The following is a 16,084-nucleotide window of genomic DNA, read 5'->3' on the forward strand; positions in this document are numbered from 1 at the left end:
CTCAATGATACTGTGATAATCACAGTCCGGTCCGGAGTTTAAACCTGCGCTATCTCTAACTCAAATCCAAATACGAAGGATTGAGGTTACGAACAGAACAAGGGAGAGAGTAGATGAGTGGTACTCAATGATACTGTGATAATCACAGTCCGGTTCGGAGTTTAAACCTGCGCTATCTCTAACTCAAATCCAAATACGAAGGATTGAGGTTACGAACAGAACAAGGGAGAGAGTAGATGAGTGGTACTCAATGATGCAGTGATAATCACAGTCCGGTTCGGAGTTTAAACCTGCGCTATCTCTAACTCAAATCCAAATACGAAGGATTGAGGTTACGAACAGAACAAGGGAGAGAGTAGATGAGTGGTACTCAATGATACTGTGATAATCACAGTCCGGTCCGGAGTTTAAACCTGCGCTATCTCTAACTCAAATCCAAATATGAAGGATTGAGGTTACGAACAGAACAAGGGAGAGAGTAGATGAGTGGTACTCAATGATGCAGTGATAATCACAGTCCGGTTCGGAGTTTAAACCTGCGCTATCTCTAACTCAAATCCAAATATGAAGGATTGAGGTTACGAACAGAACAAGGGAGAGAGTAGATGAGTGGTACTCAATGATACTGTGATAATCACAGTCCGGTCCGGAGTTTAAACCTGCGCTATCTCTAACTCAAATCCAAATACGAAGGATTGAGGTTACGAACAGAACAAGGGAGAGAGTAGATGAGTGGTACTCAATGATACTGTGATAATCACAGTCCGGTCCGGAGTTTAAACCTGCGCTATCTCTAACTCAAATCCAAATACGAAGGATTGAGGTTACGAACAGAACAAGGGAGAGAGTAGATGAGTGGTACTCAATGATACTGTGATAATCACAGTCCGGTTCGGAGTTTAAACCTGCGCTATCTCTAACTCAAATCCAAATACGAAGGATTGAGGTTACGAACAGAACAAGGGAGAGAGTAGATGAGTGGTACTCAATGATGCAGTGATAATCACAGTCCGGTCAGGAGTTTAAACCTGCGCTATCTCTAACTCAAATCCAAATACGAAGGATTGAGGTTACGAACAGAACAAGGGAGAGAGTAGATGAGTGGTACTCAATGATACTGTGATAATCACAGTCCGGTCCGGAGTTTAAACCTGCGCTATCTCTAACTCAAATCCAAATATGAAGGATTGAGGTTACGAACAGAACAAGGGAGAGAGTAGATGAGTGGTACTCAATGATACTGTGATAATCACAGTCCGGTCCGGAGTTTAAACCTGCGCTATCTCTAACTCAAATCCAAATACGAAGGATTGAGGTTACGAACAGAACAAGGGAGAGAGTAGATGAGTGGTACTCAATGATACAGTGATAATCACAGTCCGGTCCGGAGTTTAAACCTGCGCTATCTCTAACTCAAATCCAAATACGAAGGATTGAGGTTACGAACAGAACAAGGGAGAGAGTAGATGAGTGGTACTCAATGATACTGTGATAATCACAGTCCGGTCCGGAGTTTAAACCTGCGCTATCTCTAACTCAAATCCAAATACGAAGGATTGAGGTTACGAACAGAACAAGGGAGAGAGTAGATGAGTGGTACTCAATGATACTGTGATAATCACAGTCCGGTCAGGAGTTTAAACCTGCGCTATCTCTAACTCAAATCCAAATACGAAGGATTGAGGTTACGAACAGAACAAGGGAGAGAGTAGATGAGTGGTACTCAATGATACTGTGATAATCACAGTCCGGTTCGGAGTTTAAACCTGCGCTATCTCTAACTCAAATCCAAATACGAAGGATTGAGGTTACGAACAGAACAAGGGAGAGAGTAGATGAGTGGTACTCAATGATGCAGTGATAATCACAGTCCGGTTCGGAGTTTAAACCTGCGCTATCTCTAACTCAAATCCAAATACGAAGGATTGAGGTTACGAACAGAACAAGGGAGAGAGTAGATGAGTGGTACTCAATGATACTGTGATAATCACAGTCCGGTCAGGAGTTTAAACCTGCGCTATCTCTAACTCAAATCCAAATACGAAGGATTGAGGTTACGAACAGAACAAGGGAGAGAGTAGATGAGTGGTACTCAATGATACTGTGATAATCACAGTCCGGTCCGGAGTTTAAACCTGCGCTATCTCTAACTCAAATCCAAATATGAAGGATTGAGGTTACGAACAGAACAAGGGAGAGAGTAGATGAGTGGTACTCAATGATGCAGTGATAATCACAGTCCGGTTCGGAGTTTAAACCTGCGCTATCTCTAACTCAAATCCAAATACGAAGGATTGAGGTTACGAACAGAACAAGGGAGAGAGTAGATGAGTGGTACTCAATGATACTGTGATAATCACAGTCCGGTCCGGAGTTTAAACCTGCGCTATCTCTAACTCAAATCCAAATACGAAGGATTGAGGTTACGAACAGAACAAGGGAGAGAGTAGATGAGTGGTACTCAATGATACAGTGATAATCACAGTCCGGTTCGGAGTTTAAACCTGCGCTATCTCTAACTCAAATCCAAATATGAAGGATTGAGGTTACGAACAGAACAAGGGAGAGAGAGTATGATGATACTGTGGATAATCACAGTCCGGTCCGGAGTTTAAACCTGCGCTATCTCTAACTCAAATCCAAATACGAAGGATTGAGGTTACGAACAGAACAAGGGAGAGAGTAGATGAGTGGTACTCAATGATACAGTGATAATCACAGTCCGGTCAGGAGTTTAAACCTGCGCTATCTCTAACTCAAATCCAAATATGAAGGATTAAGGTTACGAACAGAACAAGGGAGAGAGTAGATGAGTGGTACTCGATGATGCAGTGATAATCACAGTCCGGTCAGGAGTTTAAACCTGCGCTATCTCTAACTCAAATCCAAATATGAAGTATTAAGGTTACGAACAGAACAAGGGAGAGAGTAGATGAGTGGTACTCGATGATGCAGTGATAATCACAGTCCGGTCAGGAGTTTAAACCTGCGCTATCTCTAACTCAAATCCAAATACGAAGGATTAAGGTTACGAACATAACAAGTGTGTCGCGATCACGGTCGATAAGATCTACCCAAAAGCGTTTAATTTCCAATAAAGTCTCGATCTTTGTGATACGTTTGAGATTGTATTGATCCTATCTACGGTATTACGTGGCCCTTTAGAGAAGCTTAGATCGCTGAACAACAGATTCCTTTGGATTTCAGATTGAATATCACTATGTTTTTATTTAGGTTATATTCAAGTTTTATTTCACAATTATATCAAGTATTATAGTAATATATTCTAGTTTTCAAGTTCACACAGTATATAACAATGATATCACAATTACGATATTTAAATAACTATATCTATACTGTCTTTGGGAACTACTGTAACCCATCATCTGTCCTTAAATTGTACCTTTACTTGAGTCGAAATTCTGTTTTTTCTGTATAGAATTTTTTTTATTATTCGTATTTGATTATGTTCAGAGGAAAAATGTTTGATTTATATTTTAATTAGAGATGCTTTCCAATTAATATTATTAGATCCTTAGCATAGTATAATTTCTTATCCAATTTTCGAAATTCATTTATAATGAACGAGCTCTCAATGAACGATGGCTCAACAAATTGCATAACGTAGACTAATATCTATCTGCGATAGATTTACCGTTGTATTACTTTTACTGTAAATAACTTACAAGTTTTTTTTTCTTCTTTTAGGAAGTCTTTCTTATGTAGCCCAGGAATAGGAGAGTTAAATGATGTACTGAGTGCTCTTGTGTTGGTTGTACGCAATATCTGTTAGAACTTTTTATATTCTTCCTAGTTAGACTTGAATGTTAATACATCTCTTAAATCCATTATTTGTGCCGTAGAGTTAAAAAAGGCGATGCAATTTTATAAAATTATGTTTGCTAATCATAGGCTACTTACCTACCTATCAGTTCAGACATTGAAAATGTTGTTGTTAAAAGTGTCAGAATTGTTTCAGTATATCTTAAAAAAAACTCTTAAAATAGGTCAGCAACTAAATTCCAAAACGGTCTCTTTAGTGATAGGATTACCCTCTGTCTGAACCTCTTCATAGCTATTATGTATTTTAATAATGTAAATATCTTAATTGATGAACCAGAGTAATTTTTTTCTTTCAGATTGAATACTAGCTAACTAGCTTAGATTTGAGTTTTCAGCTGCCTCATATGTTTACATTGCCACAGCTAACACACACGTTTTCCCGTTCTCCGAACGGAATACGGGGTAATGTTTCAATATATGAATCTTAAATATAATGTAAATATCTTTTTAATTTAGATTAGTGTATCGGCTATTGGCAAAAACCTATCAAATTTATAAGGGTGTGGCAGGAATCAGAAATGATACAAAATCTTTAGGAAAGAAATAAGTTAACTTATTCATTACGAATGTTGAGTTTAGCTCCAGTTCAACTTTCTCCTACGTACTTATCTTAGTACTTAAGAGGTCTTAACACATCAGATGCTTAAGAGGAAGGTACGTGAGAGGAAAGTGAACTGGAACTAAACTCACATTCGCATTGAATCGACCCTTCCCACCATTGATGCATTTTGAGTAGGAGACATTATTGATATTGCAACTAATAGTCTCCAGGCTGCAGACCCCAGTTCTAATCCCATTGGCAGTTTCTAGGAAATAATCCCAATGGCTGCAGGACAGATAATAGTTGTAGCTCAGAGTTGAGCGTCAGTACAGCAGGACAGATGGGAAAGCCTTGCTTCTTATGTGTAGGAGAACTTACTCATATTGCAACTAATAGTCTCCAGGCTGCAGACCCCAGTTCTATGGGGATGTCATCCCCTCTCCGAGCAGTTTCTAGGAAATAATCCCAATGGCTGCAGGACAGATAATAGTTGTAGCTCAGAGTTGAGCGTCAGTACAGTAGGACAGATGGGAAAGCCTTGCTTCTTATGTGTAGGAGAACTTATTCATATTGCAACTAATAGACTCCAGGCTGCAGACCCCAGTTCTATGGGGATGTCATCCCCTCTCCGAGCAGTTTCTAGGAAATAATCCCAATGGCTGCAGGACAGATAATAGTTGTAGCTCAGAGTTGAGCGTCAGTACAGTAGGACAGATGGGAAAGCCTTGCTTCTTATGTGTAGGAGAACTTATTCATATTGCAACTAATAGTCTCCAGGCTGCAGACCCCAGTTCTATGGGGATGTCATCCCCTCTCCGAGCAGTTTCTAGGAAATAATCCCAATGGCTGCAGGACAGATAATAGTTGTAGCTCAGAGTTGAGCGTCAGTACAGTAGGACAGATGGGAAAGCCTTGCTTCTTATGTGTAGGAGAACTTATTCATATTGCAACTAATAGTCTCCAGGCTGCAGACCCCAGTTCTATGGGGATGTCATCCCCTCTCCGAGCAGTTTCTAGGAAATAATCCCAATGGCTGCAGGACAGATAATAGTTGTAGCTCAGAGTTGAGCGTCAGTACAGTAGGACAGATGGGAAAGCCTTGCTTCTTATGTGTAGGAGAACTTATTCATATTGCAACTAATAGTCTCCAGGCTGCAGACCCCAGTTCTATAAGGATGTCATCCCATCTCCGAGCAGTTTCTAGGAAATAATCCCAATGGCTGCAGGACAGATAATAGTTGTAGCTCAGAGTTGAGCGTCAGTACAGTAGGACAGATGGAAAAGCCTTGCTTCTTATGTGTAGGAGAACTTATTCATATTGCAACTAATAGTCTCCAGGCTGCAGACCCCAGTTCTATAAGGATGTCATCCCATCTCCGAGCAGTTTCTAGGAAATAATCCCAATGGCTGCAGGACAGATAATAGTTGTAGCTCAGAGTTGAGCGTCAGTACAGTAGGACTGATGAGAAAGACTTGCTTCTTGAAGATTTGCTTGGAGAAAGGAAACTAATATTTGTATTATGTATTACATCCATAAAGATTTATTTTACCTAAAGTAGTTTGTAATCTACTTACGCTTTAAGCTTCATTTGTACAAGGTTCATGTAATCTTAATGTTTTTACTAGTCCTACCCCATTTAATCCTCTTAAATGTACCACAAATCCTCAGCAAATTTTCAAAGCCTCTTAAGTAGATTCTTAGCATTTACTACAGTTGTCATATTTTCTTTGCAAGCAAAATCCTCAACTTTGTTATAGATAGATATATAAAAAATATAAAAAAAGGACAAAGTGAAAACTTTAGTTCAAGGGTTTTAAAGAATTATGTTTATTTTAATATCACAGTATTTTTAAATATTTTAAAGCTTAATTCCTAATTAGTTCTTTATCCTGGTTCATTCTAACTTTGAAAACGTAACTTTTATACTGGTAAATTTAAAATGAGACAGCCTGAATGGGCTGCTTTGTTTTGTTGTTCTATTCCTTTATTCAGAATTAAATTACTTTTCCCATTAAAAAGTTGGTTTTAAACAAAATATGTTTAGTTTTTGTTTATTTCGTTTCCTAAAAGCCAATTCATTAAAAGTGGTTTAATAATAATTGACCAAGCGCAGTGAAGGGTGATGTTCTATGTAATTATTGAATAACCAGTAACACTTGATTGCAGTTTGATAAATTCCGAACCAATTAAATTGGTTGTACTCTCAAGCCCTCCGATGCCGGTATATCCCTACTTAAACTAAAATGTATAATGTTGGTATCGTCTGAAAGTTTTAAGTGAATTTTTTGTGTTTTTAAATTTTCTCTGGACATAACGCAACATATTAATCTTTGGTATCTTTCGAGTTCTCAGAACAAAAGTAGTTGAGTCAGGAGTATTCCACTACACATTACGAAACATCCAGTGACATTACATTGTTAATAACTGAAGTTTCATTCCTGTTTAAGAGCCACTCTTAACTTTGCTTGGCTCTTCAAACCTCGCTATCTCTCTGCAGTACTAATTTTAAAATAAATCAGCGATTTTCCAAGTATCACAATTGCAAAGTCATTTTTTCCTAAGATCCAATTCGATCTCCAAATCACTGCGTCATTAATTTTCAACACTGAAATATTTACATTAGGTTAAACTTCGAACTGACGTGGACTGCAAGCTGTTTCTAAATCGAAACGTAGCTCTGACCTTCCAAATTCTAGTCTTCATATTTAAGAAACGTACCGTAATTATGTTAAATTTCTTCAGTACACCATGACTTGAGGTATATAATTAAAATATGTTTATGTAAGTCAATTCTTAAATACTTGAAATTCGAATAAGTTTAAACATGAATACTTTTTCACAATTTGTGAACAACGCATTGCTGTTAAAATTGTCTCTGAAATTAGAGCGCTTAACCACTAAAATTGTTGATGTCACCAAACAATTATTTGACTTCAAAATCTATGTTTGGCTGATGAACCCTCTTGCCGGTTGCTGGTGACAGTGTTGTTGATGGGGCGGAGATAGCGAAAATCTTTGTTTGGCTGATGAACCCTCTTGCCGGTTGCTGGTGACAGTGTTGTTGATGGGGCGGAGATAGCGAAAATCTATGTTTGGCTGATGAACCCTCTTGATGGTTGCTGGTGACAGTGTTGTTGATGGGGCGGAGATAGCGAAAATCTATGTTTGGCTGATGAACCCTCTTGCCGGTTGCTGGTGACAGTGTTGATGATGGGGCGGAGATAGCGAAAATCTATGTTTGTCTTATGAACCCTCTTGCCGGTTGCTGGTGACAGTGTTGTTGATGGGGCGGAGATAGCGAAAATCTTTGTTTGGCTGATGAACCCTCTTGCTGGTTGCTGGTGACAGTGTTGTTGATGAGGCGGAGATAGCGAAAATCAATGTTTGGCTGATGAACCCTCTTGCCGGTTGCTGGTGACAGTGTTGTTGATGGGGCGGAGATAGCGAAAATCAATGTTTGGCTGATGAACCCTCTTGCCGGTTGCTGTTGACAGTGTTGTTGATGGGGCGGAGATAGCGAAAATCTGTGTTTGGCTGATGAACCCTCTTGCCGGTTGCTGGTGACAGTGTTGTTGATGGGGCGGAGATAGCGAAATTCTGTGTTTGGCTGATGAACCCTCTTGCCGGTTGCTGGTGACAGTGTTGTTGATGGGGCGGAGATAGCGAAAATCTATGTTTGGCTGATGAACCCTCTTGCCGGTTGCTGGTGACAGTGTTGTTGATGGGGCGGAGATAGCGAAAATCTATGTTGGGATGATGAACCCTCTTGCCGGTTGCTAGTGACAGTGTTGTTGATGGGGCGGAGATAGCGAAAATCTATGTTTGGCTGATGAACCCTCTTGCCGGTTGCTGGTGACAGTGTTGTTGATGGGGCGGAGATAACGAAAATCTATGTTTGGCTGATGAGCCCTCTTGCCGGTTGCTGGTGACAGTGTTGTTGTTGGGGCGGAGATAGCGAAAATCTATGTTTGGCTGATGAACCCTCTTGCCGGTTGCTGGTGACAGTTTTGTTGATGGGGCGGAGATAGCGAAAATCTATGTTTGGCTGATGAACCCTCTTGCCGGTTGCTGGTGACAGTGTTGTTGATGGGGCGGAGATAGCGAAAATCTATGTTTGGCTGATGAACCCTCTTGCCGGTTGCTGGTGACAGTGTTGTTGATGGGGCGGAGATAGCGAAAATCTAGGTTTGGCTGATGAACCCTCGTGCCGGTTGCTGGTGACAGTGTTGTTGATGGGGCGGAGATAGCGAAAATTTATGTTTGGCTGATGAACCCTCTTGCCGGTTGCTGGTGACAGTGTTGTTGATTGGGCGGAGATAGCGAAAATCTATGTTTGGCTGATGAACCCTCTTGCCGGTTGCTGGTGACAGTGTTGTTGATGGGGCGGAGATAGCGAAAATCTATGTTTGGCTGATGAACCCTCTTGCCGGTTGCTGGTGACAGTGTTGTTGATGGGGCGGAGATAGCGAAAATCTATGTTTGGCTGATGAACCCTCTTGCCGGTTGCTGGTGACAGTGTTGTTGATGGGGCGGAGATAGCGAAAATCTATGTTTGGCTGATGAACCCTCTTGCCGGTTGCTGGTGACAGTGTTGTTGATGGGGCGGAGATAGCGAAAATCTATGTTTGGCTGATGAACCCTCTTGCCGGTTGCTGGTGACAGTGTTGTTGATGGGGCGGAGATAGCGAAAATCTTTGTTTGGCTGATGAACCCTCTTGCTGGTTGCTGGTGACAGTGTGTCTTCCACAGTGTGTCTTGCACAAGCTGGAGTGAGTCTTCAGGCTCCAAAAAAAAGCCGTAAGAGTAATTTTGAATTTAAACAATAGAGAGTCGTGTAGAAGCGCGTTTAGGGAGCTGGGATTTCTGACTTTGCCCTGTCTCTACATTCTCGAGGTGATCCTCTACTCCGTGTCAAGGTGTGCTTTGGTTAGGGGACGGGATGTTCACCAACACGGGACGAGAGGCAGGGACAACTTGCGCGTCCAACAGCACAGGACAAATGCGTTCAGAAATTTACCATCCCAGGTTGGTGTCAGATTGATCAATAGTCTCCCTGAACACATCAAACAACAAAATGGAAAACATTTCAAAACTCAGTTGAAAACTCTTTTAATTTCGAGGGCATTTTACTCAGTTGGTGAGTTTATGATGGGTCGCTGGGATGATTAAAACCTAAAATTCTCAAAGACCATAAAAACAAATAAATTTGCCGGGCCTGTAAATCGTGTGAAAGAGGCGTGAGTGACACAATGTATGTCTGAATGGTGTATTGTCAGTGTGAATGATTAGGTTAGGTAGGACGATTGTGATACAATGTGTGCATTGTCTGTTCACAATAAAGTTTATTATTATTATTATTATTATTATTAGTGTTGTTGATTGGGCGGAGATAGCGAAAATCTATGTTTGGCTGATGAACCCTCTTGCCGGTTGCTGGTGACAGTATTGTTGATGGGGCGGAGATAGCGGAAATCTTTGTTTGGCTGATGAACCCTCTTGCCGGTTGCTGGTGACAGTGTTGTTGATGGGGCGGAGATAGCGAAAATCTTTGTTTGGCTGATGAACCCTCTTGCTGGTTGCTGGTGACAGTGTTGTTGATGAGGCGGAGATAGCGAAAATCTATGTTTGGCTGATGAACCCTCTTGCCTGTTGCTGGTGACAGTGTTGTTGATGGGGCGGAGATAGCGAAAATCTATGTTTGGATGATGAACCCTCTTGCCGGTTGCTGGTGACAGTGTTGTTGATGGGGCGGAGATAGCGAAAATCTATGTTTGGCTGATGAACCCTCTTGCCGGTTGCTGGTGACAGTGTTGTTGATGGGGCGGAGATAACGAAAATCTATGTTTGGCTGATGAACCCTCTTGCCGGTTGCTGGTGACAGTGTTGTTTATGGGGCGGAGATAGCGAAAATCTATGTTTGGCTGATGAACCCTCTTGCCGGTTGCTGGTGACAGTGTTGTTGATGGGGCGGAGATAGCGAAAATCTTTGTTTGGCTGATGAACCCTCTTGCCGGTTGCTGGTGACAGTGTTGTTGATGGGGCGGAGATAACGAAAATCTATGTTTGGCTGATGAACCCTCTTGCCGGTTGCTGGTGACAGTGTTGTTGTTGGGGCGGAGATAGCGAAAATCTATGTTTGGCTGATGAACCCTCTTGCCGGTTGCTGGTGACAGTGTTGTTGATGGGGCGGAGATAGCGAAAATCTATGTTTGGCTGATGAACCCTCTTGCCGGTTGCTGTTGACAGTGTTGTTGATGGTGCGGAGATAGCGAAAATCTATGTTTGGCTGATGAACCCTCTTGCCGGTTGCTGGTGACAGTGTTGTTGTTGGGGCGGAGATAGCGAAAATCTATGTTTGGCTGATGAACCCTCTTGCTGGTTGCTGGTGACAGTGTTGTTGATGGGGCGGAGATAGCGAAAATCTATGTTTGGCTGATGAACCCTCTTGCCGGTTGCTGGTGACAGTGTTTTTGATGGGGCGGAGATGGCGGAAATCTCCAATGGAGTAACACCTACCATGAATGCATCAGTGGACCAAATATTTCATCCACAAAAACTCTGTGCAGAGTCACCTTTTCTTGCTTCTATAGCTCCAGGAGAAGTAGAGGGAGCAATATTAACTCTTAAAATTAGTTTCTGTATTAGATATGACTAAGTCATATAATTTACAAGTCTTGTTATCAAGCAAGTATTACACTGTGCCAAGCTCATCAGTCTTCCACTTACTGATGTCATTAATACATTAATACTTCATCTCTTGAAGGCGACTATCTCTACAAATTAAAATACACGATAATTCGACCTTTGTATAAAGGAGGAGATAAAAAAACAAACTAACTACCTGCCAATTGCCTCGGCGCCAGTATTTAACAAGGTATATGAAAAGATTTTCCTCAGTCGTGCTGAAAACTTTGCTAGTACTTATTAGCCTACATTCCGTCGCAGAGGCAAGTAGGCTTCGTTAAGAGTAAAACTATCCGTGACACCGCAGTTAATTTCTCAACATACCTGGTTGAAATCCCCTCGAAAATAGACTTAATGCCATTAAAATCTTTATTGGTCTGCGACACGCTCTTGACTGTGTCAACCATTGTATGTTATCTCTTTGGCTCAAGTCTCTCTGTCAATGGAGAACCGTCTGAGTATCAGTGGCTTACGGCGGGCGTTTTCCTTTGCTCTGTTCCCAGTGCCTTCCTTTTCAGTGTGTATATTGACGGGATCACACAGACAAGCCCGTGACTGCGGTAGTACGCGCGTACGCTGATGATATAGCTCTAGGCTTTATAGGACATAACATCGAGCATATTGAGACAGAGTCTGTTGCCTCGCTGTTGGGCGTATGTTTTTAGGAGAGTCGGTCTGAATATAAGCTCTCAAAACACTCAGCTCATTTTGTAACAACAGGGAACGATGATGGCATCTCCCCTCACATATTCCTGACAGAAGACATCAGCTACAGTACTTGAGCTTAGTAATTAATAAATACCTTATCAGGGTACCACAAATTGATTCTCTCTGCAAAAGGGACTCTTCATCCTTCTTTGTTTTGAGGTCGATAGGTTTCCACAGAAATACCATACTGCACAAAGTTATCTATTGCTCTTTGAAATTCTGTATTCCACTGTGGAATACATCATTTCAATCCAGCTCAGTCAGCCGAGCCGATAAGAGCTCTCCGTGTAGTGCTCGTACCGAGTCAAGGTCAAGTCACCGCGTGCACGTGTTCTGTACACTCCGTGCGTGTTTTAGTCTGCCTAACAGTAACTTTTATTTATTTATTGTGAAATGGCACTCTGTGGCGTCTGCGGTATTGTGTGTAGTGATGCTAGCAGCATTAAGTGCACTGCATGTGAAAATAGTTTTCATCTTCATTGTGTGAAAACTGAGAGCGAGGAAAAAAATCAAGCGGAATACCAAGGACTGGAAGTGTGCTTCGTGTAAAAGTAAATCATCAACCCTTGGAAGTGTGAAATCAAATATATCAACTTCTGATCCCTTGACGAAGGACTTATCAATGTCATGGAGAGTTTCAAAAAAGAGGTTTTTAGTGAAATAGCTGTTTTCAAAAATGAAGTAACCGAGCTTTCTACATCTGTGCAGTATGTTTCCAATATGTTAAACGCATCAAACCTATTGATGGAGGAGATTAAAAAGAAGCTGACAGAAGTTCAAAATGAAAACCAGGCGCTGAAAGCAAATAACCAGGCCTTGAACAATGAAGTTGTGGGACTGCGGGAGAGGATGCGAAACCTAGAGCAATACATCAGGGTGAACAACATAGAGATCAGCGGTGTGTGCCACAGTCGAGGGGTGAAAATATCACAGATCTGCTGACGGATGTGGGAGCAGCGCTTGGTGTGGAGGTGAAGGAGACGGATGTGGCCGCTGCGCACCGGGTACCCTCCTACAGAACCGACCGGGAGCCCTCCGTCATCGTCCAGTTCACGGCCAGGAAGATCAAGGAGCGGTGGATGGCAGGGTTTCGGCAGAGGAAGAGTCTGACGGCTCGAGACATCAACCAGCACTTTCCAGTTCAACGTGTGTTTGTCAACGACCATCTCTCGCCGGAAAACAAGCAGTTCCTCTCCAAACTGAAGCAGAAGGGCCGAGAACTCGACTACAAGTTCATCTGGTGCCGAGACGGAAAATTTTTCGCCAGGAAAGCCGAGGGTCAGCCAGTGAAGAAGATCAACTCCTATGAGGACATGGACAGACTCAGTTAAACTTTTAAGTTGCACCTAAACGTACCGCATGTTCATAGATAAGTATTAACTAACTTAAGTAGTATGAAAACAACAACAAACTCAGATCAGATCGGCTTCAATAGTTTTTTCTTTTCACATAATAATTTAAACAAGAATTTAATTTATGCCAATATACGAAGTATGAGGCAAAATTTTGATAGCTTTTTGTTAGTCCTAAACCAAATTAAGCAGCAAATAAGTTTTATTGTTCTTAGCGAAGTTTGGATTGGCAGTGACGAGGTTGAACTTTACAACATTCCCGGGTACAATGTATTCCACTGCTGCAATAATAACTTCCGGCCCGGAGGGATATTATGTTATGTTTTATCTAACATCAATGTATACAATTTAAACTTAAATTGTACAACAGCTGATACTTTACTTTTAAAAATTAAATTTGACGAATTATTTTTCAACATTTTTTGCATATATAGATTACATGGTTATTCTGAAAACGATTTTGTTGTTGAATTAGGCGATAAATTAGAGTCAGTCGCTAATTCTACTATTCTGATTTGTGACGTTAACATGAATATTTTTGATAATACGCCAAGTACAAATAATTATTTAAGTTTGCTGAGCAGTAATGGATTTGTGCAGTTTATAGATTCCCCTACTAGAATAACAGCAGCTAATTCCCAAACTTGTATTGACCACATTTTTATTAGACACCGTAATATTTCTATGTTCAAGAGTAAAATATTTGACGTAGGTTTGACAGATCATTGTATGTTAGGCTTAAGAATAGTTTTTCCGACTTTACAAAATCAGTATAGTCGTTTTAATGTAAACAATAACAATAACTTTCTAACCCTGGTAGATTTTGAACAGTTTTCGTTGAAGCTTGGTAATGTTGACTGGAATGTATGTTTTGCCTCACAAGATGTTGATGATAATTTTAATTGTTTTCTCGATATTATGAGTGATGTTATGGAAAACTGTACAACAATTCAAAACTCAAAAAATTGTAAACTTAATAAGGCCAGGTTAAGAAGTCCTTGGATTAACTCTAATTTAATTTTTATTAATTTTATTATTAACAGAAAAATTAAACTTTACAAAATTGTTAAGTCCAGGCCATATGATAGGAATTTTACTATTTTTTACAATAGGTTCTGTAATAATTTAAAATTGGAAATCAGTGAAACCAAAAATAGGTACTATTCTGCAAAAATTGGCGAAGCTAAGGGAGATACAGCCCGTCAATGGAAAATTGTAAACTCTCTAAGCGGGTCTAATGGTAAAACATCTGTTGATAGAATAGAACTAGATAACGGAGTAATCTTATCTGATCCTCGCATAGTAGCCGACACAATCAACAAATACCTAATCGAAGTACAGACGAGCAAATCGTCAAACGATGTCAATGAACTTAACTTAACTCCTAGACTTTCTTCTTTTTTTATTCTTCCAACAAATGAAAATGAAGTGTTGCAAATTATAAAAAATTTAAAAAATAAAAAATCGTCAGGTCTTGATAACGTTACTGTAGCATTAATTAAACACATCGCCCATTTAATTTCTCATGTTCTTGCCACAATTATAAATTTAAGTTTCGTTATTGGAAAATTTCCAGAAAAATTAAAGTCCAGTGTAGTTGTGCCAATTTATAAGAAGGGCGCGCCTATAAAATTGGACAACCTTCGCCCAATTAGTTTGCTTTCAGTATTTTCTAAGATTTTTGAAAAATTAATGAAAATAAGACTACTTAGTTATTTAAATAATATACATTTTTTTAGTGAGAACCAGTATGGTTTTAGGGAAGGTAGATCAAGTGAAGATGCCCTTATTTATGTTACAAACATGATCTATTCTAGCTTGAACGAGGGTAAAAAATCTACCGGCCTATTTATAGAGTTTAAAAAGGCATTTGATTTAGTGGATCACAATATTTTACTATTAAAGCTGGAGTCGGTGGGAGTGCGGGGTGTAGCCTTGAGCTGGTTCCGTAGCTTCCTCAGCGGGCGGGAGCAGCGGGTGCGAGTTGGCCAGTCAGTCAGCGCTCCGCTACCTGTCAAATCAGGTGTGCCACAAGGCAGTGTCATATCTGCCATTTTGTTCCTAATTTTTATTAATGATTTATTAGAGCTCAAATTCAACGGAAGGGCTAGCGCGTTTGCTGACGATATTGCAATCTTTTATTCTAAAAAAAATTCAAAATTTTTGTGGGACGAAATTAATGAGGATCTTTTAATTTTAAGACGATGGTGTAAAGTAAATAGAATGTTTGTTAACGTTGATAAAACTAAATACGTAAATTTCGATTTTAATGAGTTCAACTTTAATCATGATTTCAAATTTCACGAATTAAGCTGTACAGGGAGCATAGATAATCTATGTGATTGTAAGTGTATAAAGAAGGAAACTCAATTTAAATACCTTGGAGTAATTTTTGATTCGAAATTAACTTGGGAAAAACATATTACTCTATTGCAAAACAAACTTAAATCGACTACTAGAAAATTTTATTTTTTGCGAAACTTCTGTGATGAAAGCTTATTAAAAACTCTTTATTTTGCTCTGGTAAATTCTAGATTCCAATACGGAATCGTTTGCTGGGGAGGGGCTTTTAAATATTTAATAGAGAGGCTAAGAGTAATACAGAATCATTTTATGAGAATTATAACATACAAACGAATACGGGATAGTTCCTTTCCCATTTTTTGTCAATTAAAGATATTGCCACTACAGCATTTATTTATTTTTAAGGTTCTGAGACTATTTTACATTAAAAGTGGTAACTTGGGAACAACGGACCTTAATTATGCCACCAGAAGCATAGATCGTCGTATGTTCAGAGCACCAAAAGTTAATAAATCCATTTTTAAAAGATCATTTCTTTATAAGGGTCCGAGTTTTTTCAACAAATTGCCTTTCGAAGTCAAATTATCTGTAAATAGTAGAAATTTTTGTAACAAGCTTAGAACTTTATTATTTTTAAATGAAAACTGTAAC

At 40.0% G+C, this 16,084-nt stretch overlaps 1 protein-coding gene across 1 annotated transcript; it reads left to right on the forward strand.

Annotated features, from left to right (window-relative positions):
• Positions 1-12,521: 12,521 nt before the first annotated feature.
• Positions 12,522-13,108, forward strand: LOC124353414. The gene is made up of 2 exons (XM_046803254.1): positions 12,522-12,653; positions 12,689-13,108. The coding sequence occupies exons 1-2, from the start codon at positions 12,522-12,524 to the stop codon at positions 13,106-13,108; spliced, it is 552 nt and encodes a 183-aa protein (XP_046659210.1).
• The last annotated feature ends 2,976 nt before the right edge of the window (positions 13,109-16,084 follow it).

The sequence above is a fragment of the Homalodisca vitripennis genome, chromosome 2 (genome assembly GCF_021130785.1).
Source record: "Homalodisca vitripennis isolate AUS2020 chromosome 2, UT_GWSS_2.1, whole genome shotgun sequence".
Classification (NCBI taxonomy): domain Eukaryota; kingdom Metazoa; phylum Arthropoda; class Insecta; order Hemiptera; family Cicadellidae; genus Homalodisca; species Homalodisca vitripennis.

Bases quoted from the DNA above. Each gene is read 5' to 3' on its own strand.
- LOC124353414 (XM_046803254.1), top strand. From the start codon at position 12,522: ATGGAGGAGATTAAAAAGAAGCTGACAGAAGTTCAAAATGAAAACCAG. The intron at 12,654-12,688 runs GTGAACAACATA...TGTGTGCCACAG, and splicing joins ACCTAGAGCAATACATCAGG to TCGAGGGGTGAAAATATCAC.